The sequence below is a fragment of the Aptenodytes forsteri genome, unplaced genomic scaffold (genome assembly GCF_000699145.1).
Source record: "Aptenodytes forsteri isolate BGI_AS27 unplaced genomic scaffold, ASM69914v1 Scaffold241, whole genome shotgun sequence".
NCBI classification, from domain to species: domain Eukaryota; kingdom Metazoa; phylum Chordata; class Aves; order Sphenisciformes; family Spheniscidae; genus Aptenodytes; species Aptenodytes forsteri.
Window position 1 is genome coordinate 3411567 of NW_008795252.1, and position 19784 is coordinate 3431350.

The following is a 19784-nucleotide window of genomic DNA, read 5'->3' on the forward strand; positions in this document are numbered from 1 at the left end:
GTTTGGAGGAAAACAAGAGAGTGGATTACAGCTGGTTCCTCTCTTCCGTGATGACGCTTCCTCTGCTACACCTTAATACCCACACTATGTGTGATTATATACCATTTATATAATGTACCTTACATAAGGTACATATAATGTACCTTCTCTTCAGAACAACAGCGCCATTATCCTTGGAAAATGGGCATAGCTGGCAGCAGGTGAAAAGTTGTCTCTGTCCAAATCACTGGCACAAATCTCCCAGACCTCTTAGCCCAAAATTTTACCTGAGAAGCTTGGGATCAAGATCCATGTTATTTAGTTGGCAGGACAGAGTTTAGGTGGTGGGTTTCACTGACGTAATTTGATAACCCTGGCACTGTAGCTTTTTTTGATCAGCCTTGAAATAGTTAGCAAGGACATTCGGTTCTGTGCTTCACTGTAGATGCTGCTTGACCTCTTGATTCCAGGCCTAGCAGCCAAATAAATTCAAATAAACTGATCCAAATGCTGAAGTGCTTATTCAGGCAAAATTCACTGTTTGTTTTCCTTAGATAAAGATTAAATAAAAACTGAATCAGGACTTCTGGAACTGGCCCCATAAAAGCTGGAAGACAACACTTCAGAGACAACTAACAGAAGATCAATGTGTAAGAGTTCAGTACAGAGATCGCTATTTTTTTATTTTTATTTTTATTTTTTCTTATATATTATCTACAAGCACAAGCTTTCATATTTTTAATGTAAAAATGCATACAGATCATTATATATATAAAAATCAACTAGCCTTGTAGCAAACTGCCAGATGCAACTATCCCCAGGTTTGGGGACAACTTGTCTGGATCCAAGTGCAAACCCAGTGGCTGATCCTCACTTCCATCCGTGGTTGCACCGAACCCCCAGATATGAAGATTCTCAAAGTTCTAGGGAAGTCTTGGTTCCTGATCCAGGTCTTGCAGCATGGGCATGACTAACTCTTCATCAATTGAAGATAAATATTTAAAAACTTCATAAATGACAATCAACTTGTTGTAGGTAACAAGTATCCATTTCACCTTTCCTCCCCCTGTTTGTTTATTGTCCTTCCCATCCTCTCTCCACAGAAATAACGGGCAGAGGAGAGGAATTCAATGTTAGTGTCATATATGTACATTTAAATAGCAGCAGTAGAAACAGAATTTAAACTGTTGATGTCTGCTGCAAAAAGGCTACCGAATGTGGGTTCATGTTGCATTTGGCCTTTTCAATGCTGGGGCACTTTTAGGCTCAATTTGCACATTGCAGAAATATGACACATTTATAGCATAGCCAATAATATGTTGCAACATTGTGAGCAACAGTAAATCAGATTGCATTTAATACTATGTAATATGTATCAACAGATTATAATATACCATATCATAACTGGCTTGACAAGCAGCCCATTACACCAAGGAAAAAAATTAATGAGCAATTAAGTAAAGAAATTTGTGTTTGTGTGGGAGGAAAGGTCACGAAATAGCAGCCTCCTTTTTGACTGAGTGTTTATCATGTTCGGCAGTTTCCAAATTCAGTCTTTGCAAAGGAATGTTACTATATTTATTAGAGGTTCTTTATGTAACAAGTCATGTTTGCACAGTGGAACATTTTCTTTCACCAGGATTTTATAATTGCTCCATACAGACATAAAAGAAGATACAGTTTGCTGAAATTCTTTCGGAAAGTATTAGGGCTATAACTTAGCCCCTCCTTCCTTTGAACTCTCCTAATATGAATATGATTAATTTTTTTTCTCGTCATTCATATATTACCTTTTTGTATTTTAAATGCAGCTCAACTCAACCCCAAGAAAGGTTTTCAGAGAAAAGAACTGCTGAAGTGGTCTTCGAGAGGGATAAATCAATTGCGTGGCATACCGACATAAAGACTTTCCTCTCAGCTATGTTGCCATGGGATTGCAGGTAAGGATTTTGTTTACTTCAGATTCGTGCAACAGCACTGATTTGAAAGATAACAGAATGACTTAGTGAAATGCTCGCTCTGGCTCCTAACGCAACATACACATTTGCAAGTTCAGACCTTCAGCTAATGACTACTGGTGCGTGAACAGGCACTAGCTCGTTCTTTTACACTCGTATTGATTCTGCATTACTAATAGGACTAAAAATGGCAAAACTTCTCTTTTTTTTTAACAAAAGTTAGAGATATGACCAATAGTTTGGGCACAGGTGTGTCACGGAGATAGTGACGTCACCTGTTGCAAGAACCCCCTGCCCAGAAGCACATGGTGAAGTTTCCACTGCAGTGTGTGTAGCTGGTGTAGGGCAACACACCCGAACATGAGGACCAAAATACAGATATTGATTCCAGAAGAGTGGAATGAATTTTCACTATCTAGAATGGGGGAAACAGAGAAAACAAACAACAGTACAAATAAAATATACACCTGAATGTGATGTTCTTTGATGCTGGCTGGGTAAAAGATATGGGTGAGAGAATGTTTAAAAAAATTTACTTTGGTAAAGTATCTTTAAGCAAATCCTTTTGAAAAGTCCTGACTTGGGACTTTTCGCTGTCCACAGGGATATACAGGCTTGATTCTCCAGCCAGTTCCACCTCTTATATGGCTACCTATAACTGTATAAAGTGCCATCCAACCAGATATCCTCACTCTCCTACACCTGTGGCAATTTGTGTTTGATAGTCTTTTGGTGTTATTTCCTCACAGAGTCAAATAACCATGTGCAGTACAAAGCAGTGGAGAATAAAGTTATAAGTAGTTGCTACAAGAGGGCTGTTCCTTAAGGAGAATACTGCTAATATTCCCATTTGTCATCCCAGCCTTTGGCTGTGGTTCTACATGATGCCAGCCTGAGCTGCACACCACACTGCCTAAAGGGATGCAACACAACTGGTGGGAGACGAGCACAATCTGCATGAAGTCTTTCAGTCTTGGTTCCTGCATCTCTTAGCATACAGTTAACAAGCCAAGTAACAAGGCAAAACTTGACAGCTGGCTTAAATGAGACACATGAGGGAGGAGAATGGAGGAGAAAAAACTGGACACCTTTTATCCCAGGCATGAAAAATATGATAAAATGCACTTTCAATTGAATGTGCCAGATAGAGTCACAAAAAACCTGTGCTGGTTTAAACCACAGAGTGCTTCAAGCAGCATCTGGAAGTTTAAACAGCTGGAAATTATGGCCTTTTGATATGGTAGAGGCCATTCACATCTGATTTACATTTGGGCTTAGACTTTAAATACTTGCCTTCCCATGGATTCAGTTCTTCTTCGGTATAAAATAGAATAAGAGGAATTACTTGAATTGAAACAAGACCAAAACAAAAAAGTAAACAAAAGCTAAAAACTACCCATAACTAAATCAATAGTAATATGGTTTTTTTTTTTAGTTTAATTTCCCAACACATAAACTCCCATTTCCCCAAGTACAGTACTGCACTTTGAGGGGGAAATGCTGAAATGCCACTGGACTAGCTGATTATTTCTTGATGAATTCTGCAGTTTCAGAGGATCTGGAAAAGCAGCTGAATTTCAGCTCTGTTGAAATGTGTGTCTTGCTGGCTAAATGCTCCATGAAAAAGACCTTTCTTATATTTTTTGTATACCTTGCTAAGAACATCAGCACTCATAAATTTGACAAAAATAACAACAAGGAAGGACAGTTTGGAGTAAAAGCACACAATGCGCCAATTTAGAGCTGGTGAAAGGTGTCAGATGAACTTTCTGGTAAAACACAGCAGCCTCTACATGTATTCAGTCCTTGAGAACACTGGTTGTGATGGTTGTTGATGGATTGAGGACTGAATCTTACTCTCCAATGGCTACTGAGCAGCTGGCTGGCTGGAAATGATGTTTAGGCACTACTGACTTGCAGAGGATTGGAGCCAGCCTTGTAGAAGCAGAAGACGCTCTATCAGTGCCAATCCCCACAATCATCTAGTCCTTTGGAGTTTGCTCTTTTTTTCCTTTTTTTTTTTTTCCATGTTAGCCAGAAGGAATGTGGCTAAATACATCTCGAAACAGGAAAAAAGTCTGACCCCGTGTTACTCAAAAAGTGGTGTGGTTTGTCTTTTCTATTTTTTTAATTGCAAAGCTTTCACCATTTTTAATTAAATGTGCTCTGCCTGCCTCGTCCCTACTCCAAGCTAATATACTCTAAAATGCTTCTCTGGCTTAGTACAGCTCTTTTTAGCTGCTGATTTTGGTAAGCATCTTATTAATTGCCTGCTTGACGTGGGTGGTGGAGCTTCGTCTCCGAGTCTTGCCCTGGACCATCTTTCGACGCCGTACCTCACGACAGAGCTCATAGAAGGCCTCCATAATGTTGCCCTCTCCTGTACAAGCAGAGCACTCATAAAAAGCACATGCTAGTTCTGTGGCCAGCTTTTCACCTTCCTCTGTGCTGACCTGCCTGGAGTGATCCAAGTCTGCTTTGTTCCCCACCAGGATCAGGGTGACATTTTTGGGTTTTTTAACTTCATCCAACAAGTTCTTAAGTGGCAGCATTTCCTCAAAGCTGCCTCTGTCCGTGATGTCGTAAACCAGCACGAAGCCTTCACCCCATCGCACATGTCCTTCTTTCTGAATAGCATCCTCCTGTTTTGAAAAGACAGACACCAGCCTTAGGAATTTGATCTATGAAGAAGACACCAGGCCTTCAGATAGAAGTTGGTCCTCCAAAGCCTGCAAAGCCATGTACATCTGCTTTACTTTATACTTTATGCACATCACCTTTTTTTCATGTAGCACAGGAGATCTACTCTACCAAGGTGTCATGGGCTGCCTGTGGGCAGGCTGGTAGCAGGCAATTGGAACAGGGTCTCTGTGGAATGATACCCAGCACACGAACTGCATAGGACTGTGCAGCGTGAGCATCTGCCATGTTTTGAAAGTAAGGGGGACCTGGCTATGACAAAACTGGCTCTTCACTTTGGTGGGAATCATTGACTGAGGCTGTCAAGCCTCATCATTTGACTGTAAAAATAGACTGTGACTTCATGCATAGTAATAACGTGTTGTTGGGTTGGCCCTGAATCAAGGAATGAGAACAAAATCATTTTAATCCTAGAGTAAACCCTGACTTTTTTTGTTCTTCCAGTGTTCGAAAACTAAGCAGGGTCCCTTGCAGAAGGGTCTGGATCCAGCATGCTGTGTCCAGCAGCAAGCTGATGGTGGTGGAGGAGGGGGAGCTCTGCTCAGAAGCAAATCTCTGTCCCCAGAAGTGGAGCACACCTGCCACCCACCGCACTCCCCTTCAGTGCTGTCTATCTGAGCCAAGGTATTGGATAATAGTATATGTACCCACGCACCTGACCAGCTGTATCTAGTATCTCCATGGAAACCACTTCATCATCAATGGTAGCCTGGTGACGATATGTAGACTCTAAAATAAGAACACATTTTGTGAAATGTATTAAAAGAAGGTAATTGTTTTTGTACCTTCCTTACAGCTACCCCAGCACAAGACCTGAGATGTGGCATACAGCTTCACTAAATTTTATTTGTTGGAGCTCTTCCGGGCATTCTGGAGCACACTCAAGTCCTTCTTTCTACAATGGTGACTATGTTACCTCTCCCCATATGGCACAACTCTTTCTTTCCCATGTCTTATACCTGCAAAGGGCTGCGCCTGTGGACGCTGCACTCTGCGCCCAACAAAAGGACAGAGTTTCCTGTGGCAAAGAGCTCTGCAAGGCTGCAGCCCATTTTTCATGTTTGCTCATAGGGAAGGCTGCCACCTGTGAAACACAAATACCGCTACTCTCAAAGTATCCAGCTCAAAAGCCTATCACTGCATAGCTTGAAGTCTGACAAGATCAAACCAGTATGGTTGCAAACCAGTGAACCTAACCACTAAGCTCAGGCCTTATACTGTGATAAAATTACAGAACAGTTAGCTATTTTAGGAATGTCTCTTTGAAACATGCTGAAATCATCACATTCCCCTCTTCTAGCGAGGGCTCAAGCAGTGATTTCCCTGTGTATGATTTATAAGGATAACCAGTGGGCATTAAGCATTCACACTATGCTACAGGAAAAAAAGGAACCTATTTACTGTGTCCCAGGTTCTGGAACCAGGCAACTAATCAGAAAGCTAATGACAAAATGGCTCGTTTTATCTTAATGAGCTGATAAGTTAAATTTGATAGCATTTGACCTAAAACTTGGAAAATGATCTGTGCTAACATTCAGATTTATTACTGTTGCTAGCTCACAGATGTCCTGTATCAAAAGGCAAATGCGTATGCTGTAAAACTGTGGCCAGTGACTATGAATGCTTTGCATTGTCAGAGACACAATTCTTTTATTTGGTGCAAATCTCCTCAATAGGAACAAAGGATATCTTTAAGAAAACACATTTCTTGAATTTGAACTTCTGAAAGGGCTCATGTTTGGTGAATGCCTTTTTTCGTTACATATTAAGAAAGTCACCTCTTCATAGTGATGAATGTTTCAATGCTGTCAGTGCTGCAAACTCTCTCTTCCCAAACCAAAAATGTCACTTCCCTCCTGTGCCACCTTAATTGCTTTAAGTAGCACAGCTGCCTCTAATAGGGACAAATGGTCAGTTTAATTAGGCAGATGGCAAGCAATCTTGCTGTAGGGTTTCAGGCAATGAAGACTAGGTTTTTTAAAGGCTGTAAATACCCCTTCTGTTTAGTGTTGCAAGGGTGTTGAAGGAGTTGAGAGTTCCACCTTTGTGATCCTGAGGCTATACCTACACAGCAGAGTAAGATATAGCTAAGTCTCTCAGTGGTATGTCTTATCTGTCCCTTCTGTACACCCTCCTAGCTGCCACAATTCCCCCAGGGGAATGCAGAAAAGCAGGCCCTCTAGTTTGGCGTGGAAGCTGCAATGATGCACCTTCAGCAAGTTGTTTCAGTGACTAAAATGTTCGGTGCTAGGTTGGGACTCCCTGTGCAGCACTCCACGTCCAAGGTCATTTAGGAACTTCTGCTTTGTTTCTTTGGGGGAGAGTGCTGTGAAGAAGAGATGGCTCTCTGAGTGAGTAATGTGATATTAGCTCCTTACTTGTTTAGGCCTTGCAATGCTTAAATGCCTTCAACCATCTGGCCCTGCTTGACAAGTAGCTGTTGAGAATTGGTCCACACAACTTGAGAAAGTGATCATCCAATCATGCTTGCAGCGTATCTGTGAAATGTCCTTCTTAGGAAGCAGAGTGTGGTAGGCTGTATGGCTCTCCCTCACAAAATGGGAGAATAAATCTCAAGGACTAGACCTGTGCTCGCTGCAGAAAAGCAGCACAATTCCTAAATGATACTTGAGTTCTCAAAATGGGACTCTGGCGGCACTTTATGTTGCAAGTTTAACTCACTTTGGCTGCTCACATTGGGATGGAATTTGATCCTGGATGAGTAGCACTGATTTGGGTCAGATTAGTGTAAATATATCTTAGTAAATGTGTCTCTGTTCCTGTGCTTTGGAATGTGCGGTAGCTGGGTGAATTTTAATGAGTGTAAAACAGCTGGATGCTTAAAGCAATTTTTGGTGTAATAACAGACATGGCTTCTCCTTCAAGGGAACAGAAACTTCTGAAAAATCTGGTCATCTTGCAAGTTACGAGCCTTGAAGCTGTGATTCCCAGTCTGTTCACATGGATCCCATGGTACTTCACAAATGCATTGCCTGGCTTTGGGATTTATTAATATAACTTTCCCTGTAGCACTTTGTTTTTTGAGACATGGGGCTAGAGAGAAGTTAGATGACTTGAGATACCTGCTGGATCCCTAACTGAAACCGTCCACAGTGCAGGTGTCTGTGTCTCAGCTAAGCACCCTTGACCTCTATTAGGGTTGATGAAGTAAAATAGCTTGTCTGATCTCACTCCTGGGATGAATCACACCTCAAAACACTTAGGAGTCTAAAATTGGTCAGATGAATCCAGGCTGCAAATGTCTTATCCTTGCATCGTCATGATCAAGTAGAAAGAGCAAAGTCTAACACTGTGCCAGCAGCCTTCCTGATATAGGCTCCCAAGATGACTATAGGCAACTTTCTGAGCTTCAGAATATCATTTGCACCAGGTGATGCCTATATATTATACCTATAGCTATATAGCTAAAACCTCATAGATAGAAAAGAAACCCCAGAGCTGTGTTTTACTCTTCACAGACTCAGTGTCAAAACTGCTAGCCTCAAAGCAGAGCTAGGGAGCCGCTGCTGCTGACCGAGCCATGGCGTGCCTGATGCTGTTAGTGCTGTGGAAATAGTTACATGTGGTGGTTTGCTCTCCTTCAATGTAAGTAAATCTGACCTGTTCTGGTTGGCTTGGGGGTGTGCTATGCTTCTGTTCATATTCCCAATAACAAGGTCAAAGGTGCTGATGAGTGTGGCTTTGGAAGCTGATGTCAGATTTCAGGGTCCCACTTGGTTATAAAGCTGCGATCCCCCAGCACTCTTGCTGTGCAAAGCACTCTTGGTTCTCACAGTCCTATCGTTTGAAAAATTTATGTTTATTCCAGAAACGTTTAGAGCTGTCAAAAGGCCTGAGAAACATGCTGGAAAGTGGTAGCAGTTGGTTTAAGTCTATAATATATTGACACAATAATTCATTAATAGGAACTGGATAAAACTTTCAAATTACCACAGCTGCTGAATAGCTATGGAAGTAATTTTTTTTGGGAAAAAATAAATTAAAAAAAACTCCTATGGGGCTCTCTGTGTTGATAAGCATGTTACAAATCTCCCTATTCTTCTGAACAATATGATTTAAAAAAAATGCAGAAAAAACCTGCTAAACTTATATAAAACTTTGAAGCCCACGATCCACTGACTGTCCATGGATATGATGTTCAGTCACAGCTTGACTACCTCACATCCTTGTGCTATGCTTATTGTGTCATATTTAAGAGTTTTGGCCTGTAAGACTTAGCTAGTCATTTATCAAACCTATTTGTCCAGGACTATCCTGATCTATTGAATATATCTGTTCCAGAAGATTATCTTTCCAAGAGAAAAACTATTATCTGAGAAGTAATTGCTAGATCTTGGTTTATATTTGCAGTGATGTAAAAAGCTGTTTTCAGTACTTGTCTATTTTGAACAGGCAATATATATCAGGGATACGTCACAGCTCTGGAAGGAAATATTTGCATCAGAAGGGTTTATTGCTTTTAGGAAAACACCTGTAACAGGAGTAGGTAAATCAGCTGAGATGGAGCAATGACATACACCACTTTACATGTAAATGGTCTCTTTTGTTTGCTTTTAAGTACAGTAATTTTTCCATTCAGAATTTTAGTTCATTTTTGTCAAGAAAGGTTAATAAAACAAGGACATTTAAAAAATTCTCTAAGAAACTTTGGTCTCATGGTGGCTTTCAGCCAGTTGGATCCGAGAACTGCAGGAGACCTAGAGAAAGAGTTTTTGTGTAATAATTATAGCTGAGTTTCCAGATCAAAAAGCTACAGCTAATAGGCATGAACTTCTAAGTTATGGTTAAAGTCTTGTTTGATGGCAATGCAGCAGTATGTTTAAAAGACCAAAATTTCCCGTAATTATTTCTGACTACATAATAAGGGTTCCTGGGTGGGGTTTTTTATTTTTTGTTTTTCTTAAATAAACTCCCTGCTCATTTAGACTCCTGCAATCTTTGACATCCATGAGGATGGCACCTGTCTCTATCACATTTGAGAACAGTGACTTTAACAGCCCACTGGGAAAACAATTTACCCGCATTGCTAACCCTCGTACTGTTTGATATGTTCTCCAGAGCCTTCCTTTGTGAAATCTGTCCTCCTCTGCATTTTCTTGCTGCTTCAGGAACTTTTCACCTTTTAGAAAGCCCCTCTAAGTTGAATGTACCTTCCTGACTCAAAGTCTCTTCTGCTTTCTTCCTTCCCCCACCCCAGCTCTTCGCAAAACTCAGCTGAATGTATTTTTTTTCTTGCTTGCATCTGGCTGTTACTTACTCCATCCATTATTTACCTTACAGGAGGGTTTTTGTTCTGCAACCATCAGTGGTTTTACAGGAACCACAGCTCTGCCCTTGTGTATTTAGAACATATTTCTAATGCTAATGCAGTGTATTCCCACATGTGTCTTTATTAACTGATACTACAGACCCCAAAATAAGCATAGTTGGGTTATTTATTGTTTATCAATAATACCATCAAATGATATGCCATGCATTGTTATTGCTATCATTAATATCATGTGTAAAAGAACAAAAAGTATTAAAAAAAGAAAGGAAATTGACAGCTCTGATAATTGGACTTGGATTTTTCAATGTTGTAAGTGTTTCCACACATGTAACCCCAAGAGTCAGGAAATACAGAAGGAAAAGTTCTAGGAGGCTGTACGGTACCTGTGATGTGCTTTATATGTACGACTATCATACAACATGAACATTCATGTCAAGCCACTAAACCAAAATGTGTATGAAAGAAGGTATTTGTTTGCAGTGATATTTAATTCAACTCTAAGGACTCTAGCCTGACTCACATGCAGTCTACTGTTGTGAATGCTGCTTTTGGAATTGATATGGTGATGTGCAAAGGAGTTTCTTTTCTAACTTCATTTTTGGGTTTTTTTGGCTGCCTTCTACAAGGCTGCATTTGCTGTAATCAGAGTTGTGACTGCAGTACAGCAGGTATTCCCAAACTAGTCAGATTAAAGCTGAGCACAAAAAAGTGATGGGGGAGGCACTGCAGGCAGCAAGTGTGCCCTAGCTTGCCGAGATGCTTTTAGTTGCTGTTTTCAGTCCAAGGCAAAGCTCTCAAATATTTACATCCTGAAAGTTTTGCTAAAATCAGGGTTGGGTGGAGGGTAGAGACCCTTTTAATGCCCCTGCAGAGGCACAGGGAGGAAGGCCCAGTCTCTGCTCTGGGCAGTCAGCAGGCACGTGCCTCTGCACAAGTCAGGCTGCGGGGCTGTCCCTGGCCCATGCAGATGGGCAAAGACTATTAGTAGGTGACCTTAGAAGAAGCTTCAGGTGGTGTGGGGACTCATGGGGGACAAAGGATGCTCTGTGGAGCACAGGGGCACATGCAAAGAAAAAAAAAGCTACTGCAATATGAACTATGGAGAACAAATTCAGAAGAAATGAGGCTTCATTAGGTCTGCTGCTCAGTAAGCAGCTTGGTTTTTATCATATTTTCCTCTATAAAAAAGTGGGAAGGAAAATAAATGGCTATTGCATGCATAGCCCCACTAGACTATAAAGTTCTCATCTTGGTATGAAAGGATTTGTTGCATCCCCAAAATTTGCTCTTTAGGTAGAACAGGTGGGAGATATAAAACTAGTCTACAGAAAAACATTTTTTTCTTGTTGATGTTTTCAATAAATAATGTATTTTGGCCTCCAAACAGAAATCCTAGAATACAGTTTTCTTGAAGACAGCTCAAACTTAAGGGGAAGTATGTCTACTTGTTGGCTTCTGCTGCATATGATTTTTCTCCTGCGTGCGAAGACTGGGTTTCCTTTGAGGAGAAGGGGAGTGGTGTTACATTTCCTTTCCTATAGGTTCTGTCCTTATCCAGCTTTTGCTGAGATAGGCAGAGAAAACGTGTACAGATACTTGGGAACTGCATTCATTAAGGCATGCTAAAACAAACCCAACAAAGCCAGAGCAGTGCTAACTAGTAGGGAGTAAGCTTCAAGGCTCTAACTGTTTTTTTTTAATTTTCTGATTTAACTTTCCCACCAACACTTAACTTTCCCACCAACACTAAGCAGAGGCATTAGTTCCTGGTGGGAATTATGCCCATGACAAGTTTAAGTCTAAATAAACCATATTTTGCTACACTTTTCTGTTTGATTGTGGCAAGAAGTCTTTGTTAGTGAAGCTGTGAGTTTCACCTTATTTCTGCCAATATGAATGAAAACTAACCAGTGAGACTTTTTTCTCACACCTAAAATAAGCAAAACAAAAGCCTGCTCTCCTGAAGGTGCAAAAGCAAGCACTGGAAGCTTCTGCTCATCTGGAGAACATTTCAGAATATGATGAGCAAGAAAAGTAGAGGCAAAATATTTTGCAGCTGTAGCTACAGCAAGAGCAGCCACTGCCATTCCTGATTTTTGCTGTCTGTTGAGCTACTGTAAAAAGGCAATATTTTTATTATTGGCATCAGGAATATCTTCAAACAAACCACATTTTCAGATAGCTGCTTCCCATGTTATTTTAAGCATCTTCCTCTGCTGCTCTCAATTACAATCTCATCATTTCAAGTCTTTGTCGAGCATTTTAGAAGCCAGTGTCAGGGGTTTAAAGTGCTCTAGGCCATACCAGTCCATTTCCTTACAAACACCTCGGAGAAATCAGGAATACTTTCATGGCTCATTGCCATAATACATTGAGTATAAATTTCTACAGCTGAGGAGTATAGTAAAAAAATGATATAACGTATTAAATGTATATCAAGTTAAGTAATGTTTCTACTGTTTTGAAGTGGGGGAAAAATAAAAGCCCAGGAAGATACCTAGTAAGGCACAATCTTGACTATTGAGGACTCAATCTGTGAAGCACTGAGGCAGAAGGAATGAGTAATTTTGTTAATAGAAATTGAGGATGCTAGTAACTAGAGTCTGGCTTGAAAATAAGGCTGTTTTCCAGCAATTTATTAAGCATCTACACATTTGTCATGGTACTCCCTGAAATACAGGTTGGCAGCTATTCCTCCTAGCCCCAAATGGTTGGTTACCATTACATCTCACTTTGGCTGAAAGCCCGTACTGGACCACATATGTTATTTCTAGCTCGTGCTTGGATAAGCTGTAGTTGTCAACAGGGGTGTTCAGATGAAATATGCAGAAGGCAAAGTTCTGCAAGATGATGGCAGAACTCTCTCCTCTTTTGCTTGCTATGGAAAATGGTTATTTTTAATCATGAGCATGTTGATGATCTGGTCTATAGCACTGTGTAGACTGCAGTATACTGTTGTGCAGCAGGAGGAAGAGAGGGCTGGGAGGGGAGGCTTCCCCAGGCTGCCTTCCTCCTGGGGCTGCTGGTCTGTCAACCTTCACACCCTAGGACTGAAGGGACCATCAGTTAATGATTTATTAACACTTATTTTAGTATGGGCCCCTTTGTTAAAAGTTCTGTTTGCTGTCTGGGCAGTTTCTCTCTCAGCTGTGCTGCTGGGAGTTAGTATTTTTATGGTAGGGGAGGCAGTAAACCTTCAGGAGTGTTAAGACAAACTTGCTGAGTGAGCCACAAGTCAAGAAAACTAGAAATCTACAATATACAAAGACATGTGTTTCTTCAGCTTGTGATCTGCAGCAGTGAAAGCAATCCTGGGGACAAAGAGTTTGTATTCAGACAGTATTCCAGCTGTCCAGACAATGTGTTAGCTGAATAAACCAGAGAGCAAAGACAGTCCTTGAGAACTGTATTTGGACCTGAGCTCTTTTTCATGGCTACATTGGCACAAAATTAGCCCAGAAAGATAGTTCTTGCATCTTCTCTTGCTACAGAAAATTATTCTTGGTGAGGTCTTGGCTCCCATTGCTAAGCTGTTTCTGGTTATCAACCATTTTGATGGAAGCTAGTTTGGACGTATTCGCACTCTGCTCTGTTGTTTGTACACATCTGTACCTATCAGGTACAGAAAAGAAACTCAGGCTAGCAGTATTTGCTAGGGTTCTAATGTTAATTACATTATGTATGGTATCTGCAAACTTCCCTTGTGGTCCCTGAATGACACCATTTTGCTAACAGAACCCTCAGCTACAGATGTGGTTACATAGGCAAAACTACCTTTCTAATGTAAAAATAATCTTCCTTGCAACAAGCTTTCCAATGGGAAAAGCATTCTTGCCAATGTAAACAATATCTTCACAAAATTATTTCTGCTGTTCTTGCCACAGCGGTGAAATTTGTCTTGAGCTGGTCTACAGGAGATGAAGTTCTCTGCTGTGAGATAATTCAGGGCGCTAACAGAGGTGTCTGCCTCCCTCAAGCACTTGTTTACCTAGTGTACCTTTCTGCAGTCCTTTGGCTGTTTCATGTTATGCTGGAGAAGAATGGGTGCTATCATGGGCCTTTTATAATCAAGCTAGTGGGACAGCAATTTGTACCACCTTATCTCCTATCTTTGCTGCTTTACTGATACCTACACATTCTACCTATGTTTGATGGTGACTTATGGGCTGTCTGTATGTTGCATTAGATAGGACTTTATAGAAACACCAACTCAGTTTTTTCCCCTCCCAGTTGAAAAAGTGAACAAAAACCGAGTGACTTAAAGAAATTGTGACATAGTTGGAAGAAATAATCTTTAAAAATGTCACTATTAATCTAGTAGTCCTAGCAAAATTATAACTTTTCTTAAGACTCATGTTTCTTTACGGTTAACTCTGCTCCTCCAAAGTAATGAATAGTCTTTTCTATATCCCATTCAAATCAAATAAACTCCCATGCTTTCTGTCTCTCTTTGCCTTCATAGATGGGCCAGTCTGTCATGCACTGTTCTGCTGATTATCTGCTCAGAGACAGTTTTCCTTTCAGAGGATTAGCAAAGTTGTATGAAATATGTGAACAGCTAGAGAAAGACATCTAGGGATAGTGCGAGAAAGCCAAGTGACTTTTAGAAAGGTCAACAAAAATATTAACTCCTTGGTTGCTGTTATTTTATAAGTACACTTTTGTTTAAAGCACCTTTGATATGTGAGTCTTAAGTCTATGAGTACTAGTTACTTAAAGGATTTACAACCCTTCTATGAGATGAAGGATTTTATAAGTGAGAAGCAGAGGCAAAGAGACTGCGGGCAACAAATCAGTGACAGAATCAAGAAAAGAACTGAGGAACCTATCTCCTGCACTTCCTTGGGGTTTTATTTGTTTGGTTTTTTCCCCTATATGGCAAAAATGGATCGTTTAAGTCCCTGCACCTCAGAAAGCACCTGATTCTCCCAACTGTACATAAAAATGCTAATTCAGAACAAATGACACAACCCAGTTCATAATCCCCTCTTTTCTTTTTTTTTTTGGAAATCTTGGATATCCCAGCTCTGTTTCTAGTTAAGCAAATTGTCCCGATTATGGTAGAACAAAGAATGTGTTCTCAGAGAAATACTGCAAAACTTATTTTAAAAAGCACCCACTTAACCATAGCTATGATGAATTTTCTTCTTTCATCATTTGATCCAGGAGATTCTCCCTGCATGTCATGGCTTATGGAGGCAGGTAATTTGCTGTTGCCCATGAAGTATTCTGCAGGCCATCAGTGCTGTCTGTCTACTGCTGTGATGACTCTTTGGGCTTCCTCTGCCTTTTTTGCCCCCCAGGAAAAAATAAATTTACCAGTTCCCTTGATGACTTAGTCTGATTCAGAATCTCCAATTTCAAAATCAATTAAATATTACTTGTTTGATGGCAAACCACAATATCTCTCCATCTTTGAGGTCAGGTGAAGTCACCCTAAATTCTGGGCACTGCCACTAGCTCGTGGGGAAAATTTCTGAGATCCAGACTGTTATTCCTATTTACTAGCACTGAGGAGAGCAGCTATTCACAGCAGCCTTGAAAATCGTGATGTGACGTCCTGGGTCACTGAGGTCCACGGGATTCCTGCATTCAGGCCAAGAGTTCACTTGCAGAGGGTAGGTGGCCAAATAAAGGTCTTTGCACCTCCACTTTGAAACTCATCCGCATAGAGTATGTCCATCTCTGAGACAATGCTGGCTGGCAGGTGTTACGTGTTTATAGACTTCTGGTTTTGTGGCAGTGGTGAGGTGGTCAAGCCCTGAGAGGACCACCTGCAGCGGCGCTGCTGCGAGGGTGGCTGCTTGCAGGCTGCAAACCCTCCCCGAGCCAAGCCGCTTCGGTGGCAGGCAAATTGTCAGCCTGCTGCCACCCCATTCCTGGCAAGCGCTGATGAAATGGTACATAGGAATGCTTGTTTTTGTGCTTCTTCTATGAATCTCTTAGTAGAGCCAAACTGAAATATAGCACAAATTTCCAGTTCTGTATTAAATCCACTATGGATGTGTTGGTTACGTTTGTGAAGTGCTTTTAGGCTGTGGCTTAAGTGGTGCCCTAACCAGGCCAAGTGTTTTTAGGCCTTCTAACACCACACTGAATTTGCTTATTAATTTGCGAGTTGTTCTATTTAAAAATGTATAAACATTAATGAATTTTGGTGAAATCCATGTGGTAACCCAGTCCCCTTTCTCAGTTGGTATTTAACAAGCTAAAGAAGACTAAGTTTAATGCTGAATTCATATATTTAATATTTTAGAAAACAAATGCATGTATTTTTTTAAATGTGCAGTTCCAGCCTATTTCTACATAGAGCTCTTTCATTGGACCTTCTGATTCTGTTGCACATGTGGGATAGTTGTGGGATTTATTATAAATATAGATTGAAAGTGGAAACTCATTTGCCTTGATAATGCCAGGTAACCACTTAGCCTGAGTGATTAGGCACCTTTTTAAAAAAAAAAAAAATCGAAAAAATAAAAACATGCCACGATGATGACGGTGACTTGCCAGTTAAGCAGAAATGATGAGAAGTCGAGGCTGATGGTTAATACTCGCCTGAAAAATGACCTTTGCTGCAGTTGTTAACTCCTTGGCTCAGAACAGTAAAATAAAAAGCACAGTGCTGTGTACTTTGCAGCTGTCCTACCAATGCTTGCACAGATCGAACATCATGGACAAAAGTGGCAGAGCTGCAAAGCCCTGACTTCAGCAGCAGCCCCATGTGCCAAAGCTTGCAAGATTCAGTGATGCTCCTCTCGCCAGAAAATGTTATTTTGTGGTTTGTAATTTGGCTCCTGGAGATACAGCAGTATATCCAGACACTGCTAAAAATATGGTCCTTCATTTTCTTCTGGCAGGTTACAGTAGTAAAGAATATTTATAAGGTGTGTGTCATCCTTGAATTAAAAGAGGACAAGGTTTTTTTACCCTGATGCTTAGTTTAGGATAATGTTGAATTTCCATCAGGCCTTGTACAGCTTGGTGAAAGCTTTCCTGAAAATAGGAATTATCTGGGGATTCTTTGCATCAGAGGGCTAATGGGTGGTTGAAAACTTGATATAAGAAATAAACTATAAATATGATATTTTTGTCACAGCCCCAGTGATTTTTGGCAAAACCTCCTGTTGCTTAGTAGCTAGATAGTTTGAATCTGTTTTACTCCTGCCCTTTCAAAATTACTTGACAAAGCTGCTTATTCTCCCTTTAGGGCAAATGGGTCTCACTGACACAACTTAAACTTTTTACGTTGGTATAAATATGTAGGTATCCCTCTTTCCACCCAACTGCCAGTCCATGACTGCTAAGAAGAAATGAATGTATTCTGCTAAAACTTCTCAGTAAATTCAGCTCAGTGATGTTTACAGGTAACTGGACGCTAAATCACTGCAGGATGATCATGATAGAGAAATGCATTCCTTCAAGCACTGTTTCTCAAAGCTTTTGGAGGTACAGCCTCTTTTTGATTGATCTCTGAAGGCCTGAATAGTGGTTAGAATTTCAGAAGATTTTTTTTTCTGACACTTCAGAGCCTCCTTTGAATCCTGTTGTGATCCATAGTTTGAAAAAAGAATACATTAAAAAACAATCTCTGGTGGGCAGCTTCCACCAGATATTACTGTGATTAAGAAATAACTTATTGACAATAGTTTATTAGTTTTTTTAATTTCTCAAACCTTTTCCTCTGAGAAACTTAAAGCACTTAGCTCCACAATAACTGTAATATATAATTTAAGCTGTTATCCTCTAAACTGAATGAGAATGTAGAATTTAGTAAGTCAGAAGAGATTTAATTTTTGTTTTATTGAGATAGGACTGTTGTCTGCATGAAAGGTTTCAGTGCTGCAAATAGAAGACGATTAGATTCCTGAGGGGCATGGTTAATTCGCAGTTGTATTCATTTGTAAAACAGAAACAAATGTCATGTCTTGTACACCAAAAAGGGCATGGGGCCTTCATAATGGGGCAAAAAAAAATAAACCGAGCAGCTTGCTAATAACTTAGTTTGTGTGCTTAAACAAGGCAACAAGAATACTTTTGCACACAGTGTCCCCGTAAGAAATTAATGAACTTGGACTAAACAGATACAAAACACTTTATTATATACTTTTATTGTCCAGTTCTTAAAATGATGTATTAGTGATAGAGATGTGAAGTACTAATAATACTAATAGAACACTATACTGAACATCCCACTGTGTAGTACAAGGCAGGTGACATATAATTCACTGATTAATATACTGATATTAGCAGACAAAGGAATGTATTTGAGTTCAGGTTGTTCTGAGAATTATTTTCCCAATATGAGATTTCTGATACCTGTCACTTCTTCAGCTTACTAGATGAAATACTTAGTATGATACTGGATACTTTGCTTTGTTGAAAGGGCTGCCTGGTTTTTGTAGTAAAGTGTATTAAACTTTCATATTTGTTTCTGCTGTGCAAGTTTATAGCATTCTCTCTTTCTTTAGTGAGACCTCTTAGAGAAAGAACCTTAACAAAGAAATAGGTATTTAACTGTACGATCTGTATTTGAGCCTCCAAAGAAAGGTTAGGAAGGAGATGGCAACAGATTGTAGGAGAAAAGGAAATTTCCTGGCCCCTTACTTCATGTGCGAATCACTTAGTCCTGAGGTATTGAAGGTGTCTTCTAAGATGTTAATGCCTCATCTCAGGCTTCTTGGCCTGGATTTTCTCTGGTGCAGAGCATTCAAATACATGCTAACTTAGGAAATACTTCAGACCTCAGCCCAAATTTTCAAGTGAGGCCTCTAATTCAGAGCAACTGTTTGACAGGTTTTTTTGAGGTATCTGTGCCAGCTTCTCAAAAGTGCCAGACCCAAGACAGCTAAGCGGGAGCAGTGGAGGAGACGTGTCCCTTTTGATGACTGATGTCCCTAACTGGTCACCCAAAAAGTGAGACACAATGTGTGTTTGAAAGTGAGGACAAAAAACTTACCTAAGGGTAGGCAGACTGACTGTAAGTACCTACAATTTTTTTCCCTTGAATTTGAGATCTGTATCCCAGCCATCTTATTCTCTAGCAGCTGATGTTTGGGTTATCCAAAAGCAGAAAACTGATCACACACTAAATAATTCAGAGTGAAATACTAACGCAATTGCTTTCAATGGCAAAATTCCCACTGACTTCTGTGTGGGCAGAAACGTGCCTCATATTAATTCTGCTTTCGTTTGTGTGTGTTACTGCTTCTCTATTCTGCCATCTTAGGTAATAATTTGTTCCAGCTTTAAATGACCATAGAGAAGCTTTTTAGAGCAAATTTAAAGGTTGACTGAGGCTTGGAATTTTAACTCTATGACTTTCCATTACTTCAGCCATGCTATTATATACAGCATACCATGTGTACAGAATAAAATACAACCTACCTAGCGTTGGGTCATATTCCCAGATGAACCGTTTGGTCAGGAAGCGTACAACGAGAGCTGGAGGAACAAAAAGATTCCAGGTGAGATGCACAAGCCATCAACTCATCTGGTTTTTAAAGCTTTCCCAGCAAACTTTTCTGTGTGAACGAGCATGTAGCAGCTCCCCTGAACTGAGCAGAAGTCAGTGTTGCTTATTGCAGCAGTTGAGACCTTTTCTCTGTTTGTGGCCTGCTTTACACTTTTGGAGGGGGGAAACAAAATGGAAAAAACAAAACTCTTTACAGTGTTAATCATTTACCCATGTAACAACACAGGACAAAGAGTACCAGGAGGTTTCCGATGGTAGTCTCTAACTTTTTCCACTTTTTTTTGTCACAATAGTTTCTACCATTAAAAAGCCAAACCAACCCCATTTACAGTGCTATGAGCAGATGACCCTTGAAAAAACGACTATTTTGGATGCTTTAGATTTC

General features: G+C 40.3%; 1 protein-coding gene across 1 annotated transcript in view; it reads right to left on the minus strand.

The window, feature by feature from the left end:
- Positions 1–3368: 3368 nt before the first annotated feature.
- RERG (RAS like estrogen regulated growth inhibitor) overlaps positions 3369–19784 on the minus strand; it is a 110675-nt gene continuing 94259 nt past the window's right edge. Inside the window, exons 2-4 of the mRNA XM_009278984.2 lie at positions 19312–19368; positions 5293–5366; positions 3369–4579 (exon numbers count right to left, since the gene is read on the minus strand). Of these exons, the coding sequence (XP_009277259.1) occupies positions 4172–4579; positions 5293–5366; positions 19312–19368 (539 nt within the window). The 3' untranslated portion in view covers positions 3369–4171. The remainder of the gene's footprint in view (positions 4580–5292; positions 5367–19311; positions 19369–19784) is intronic.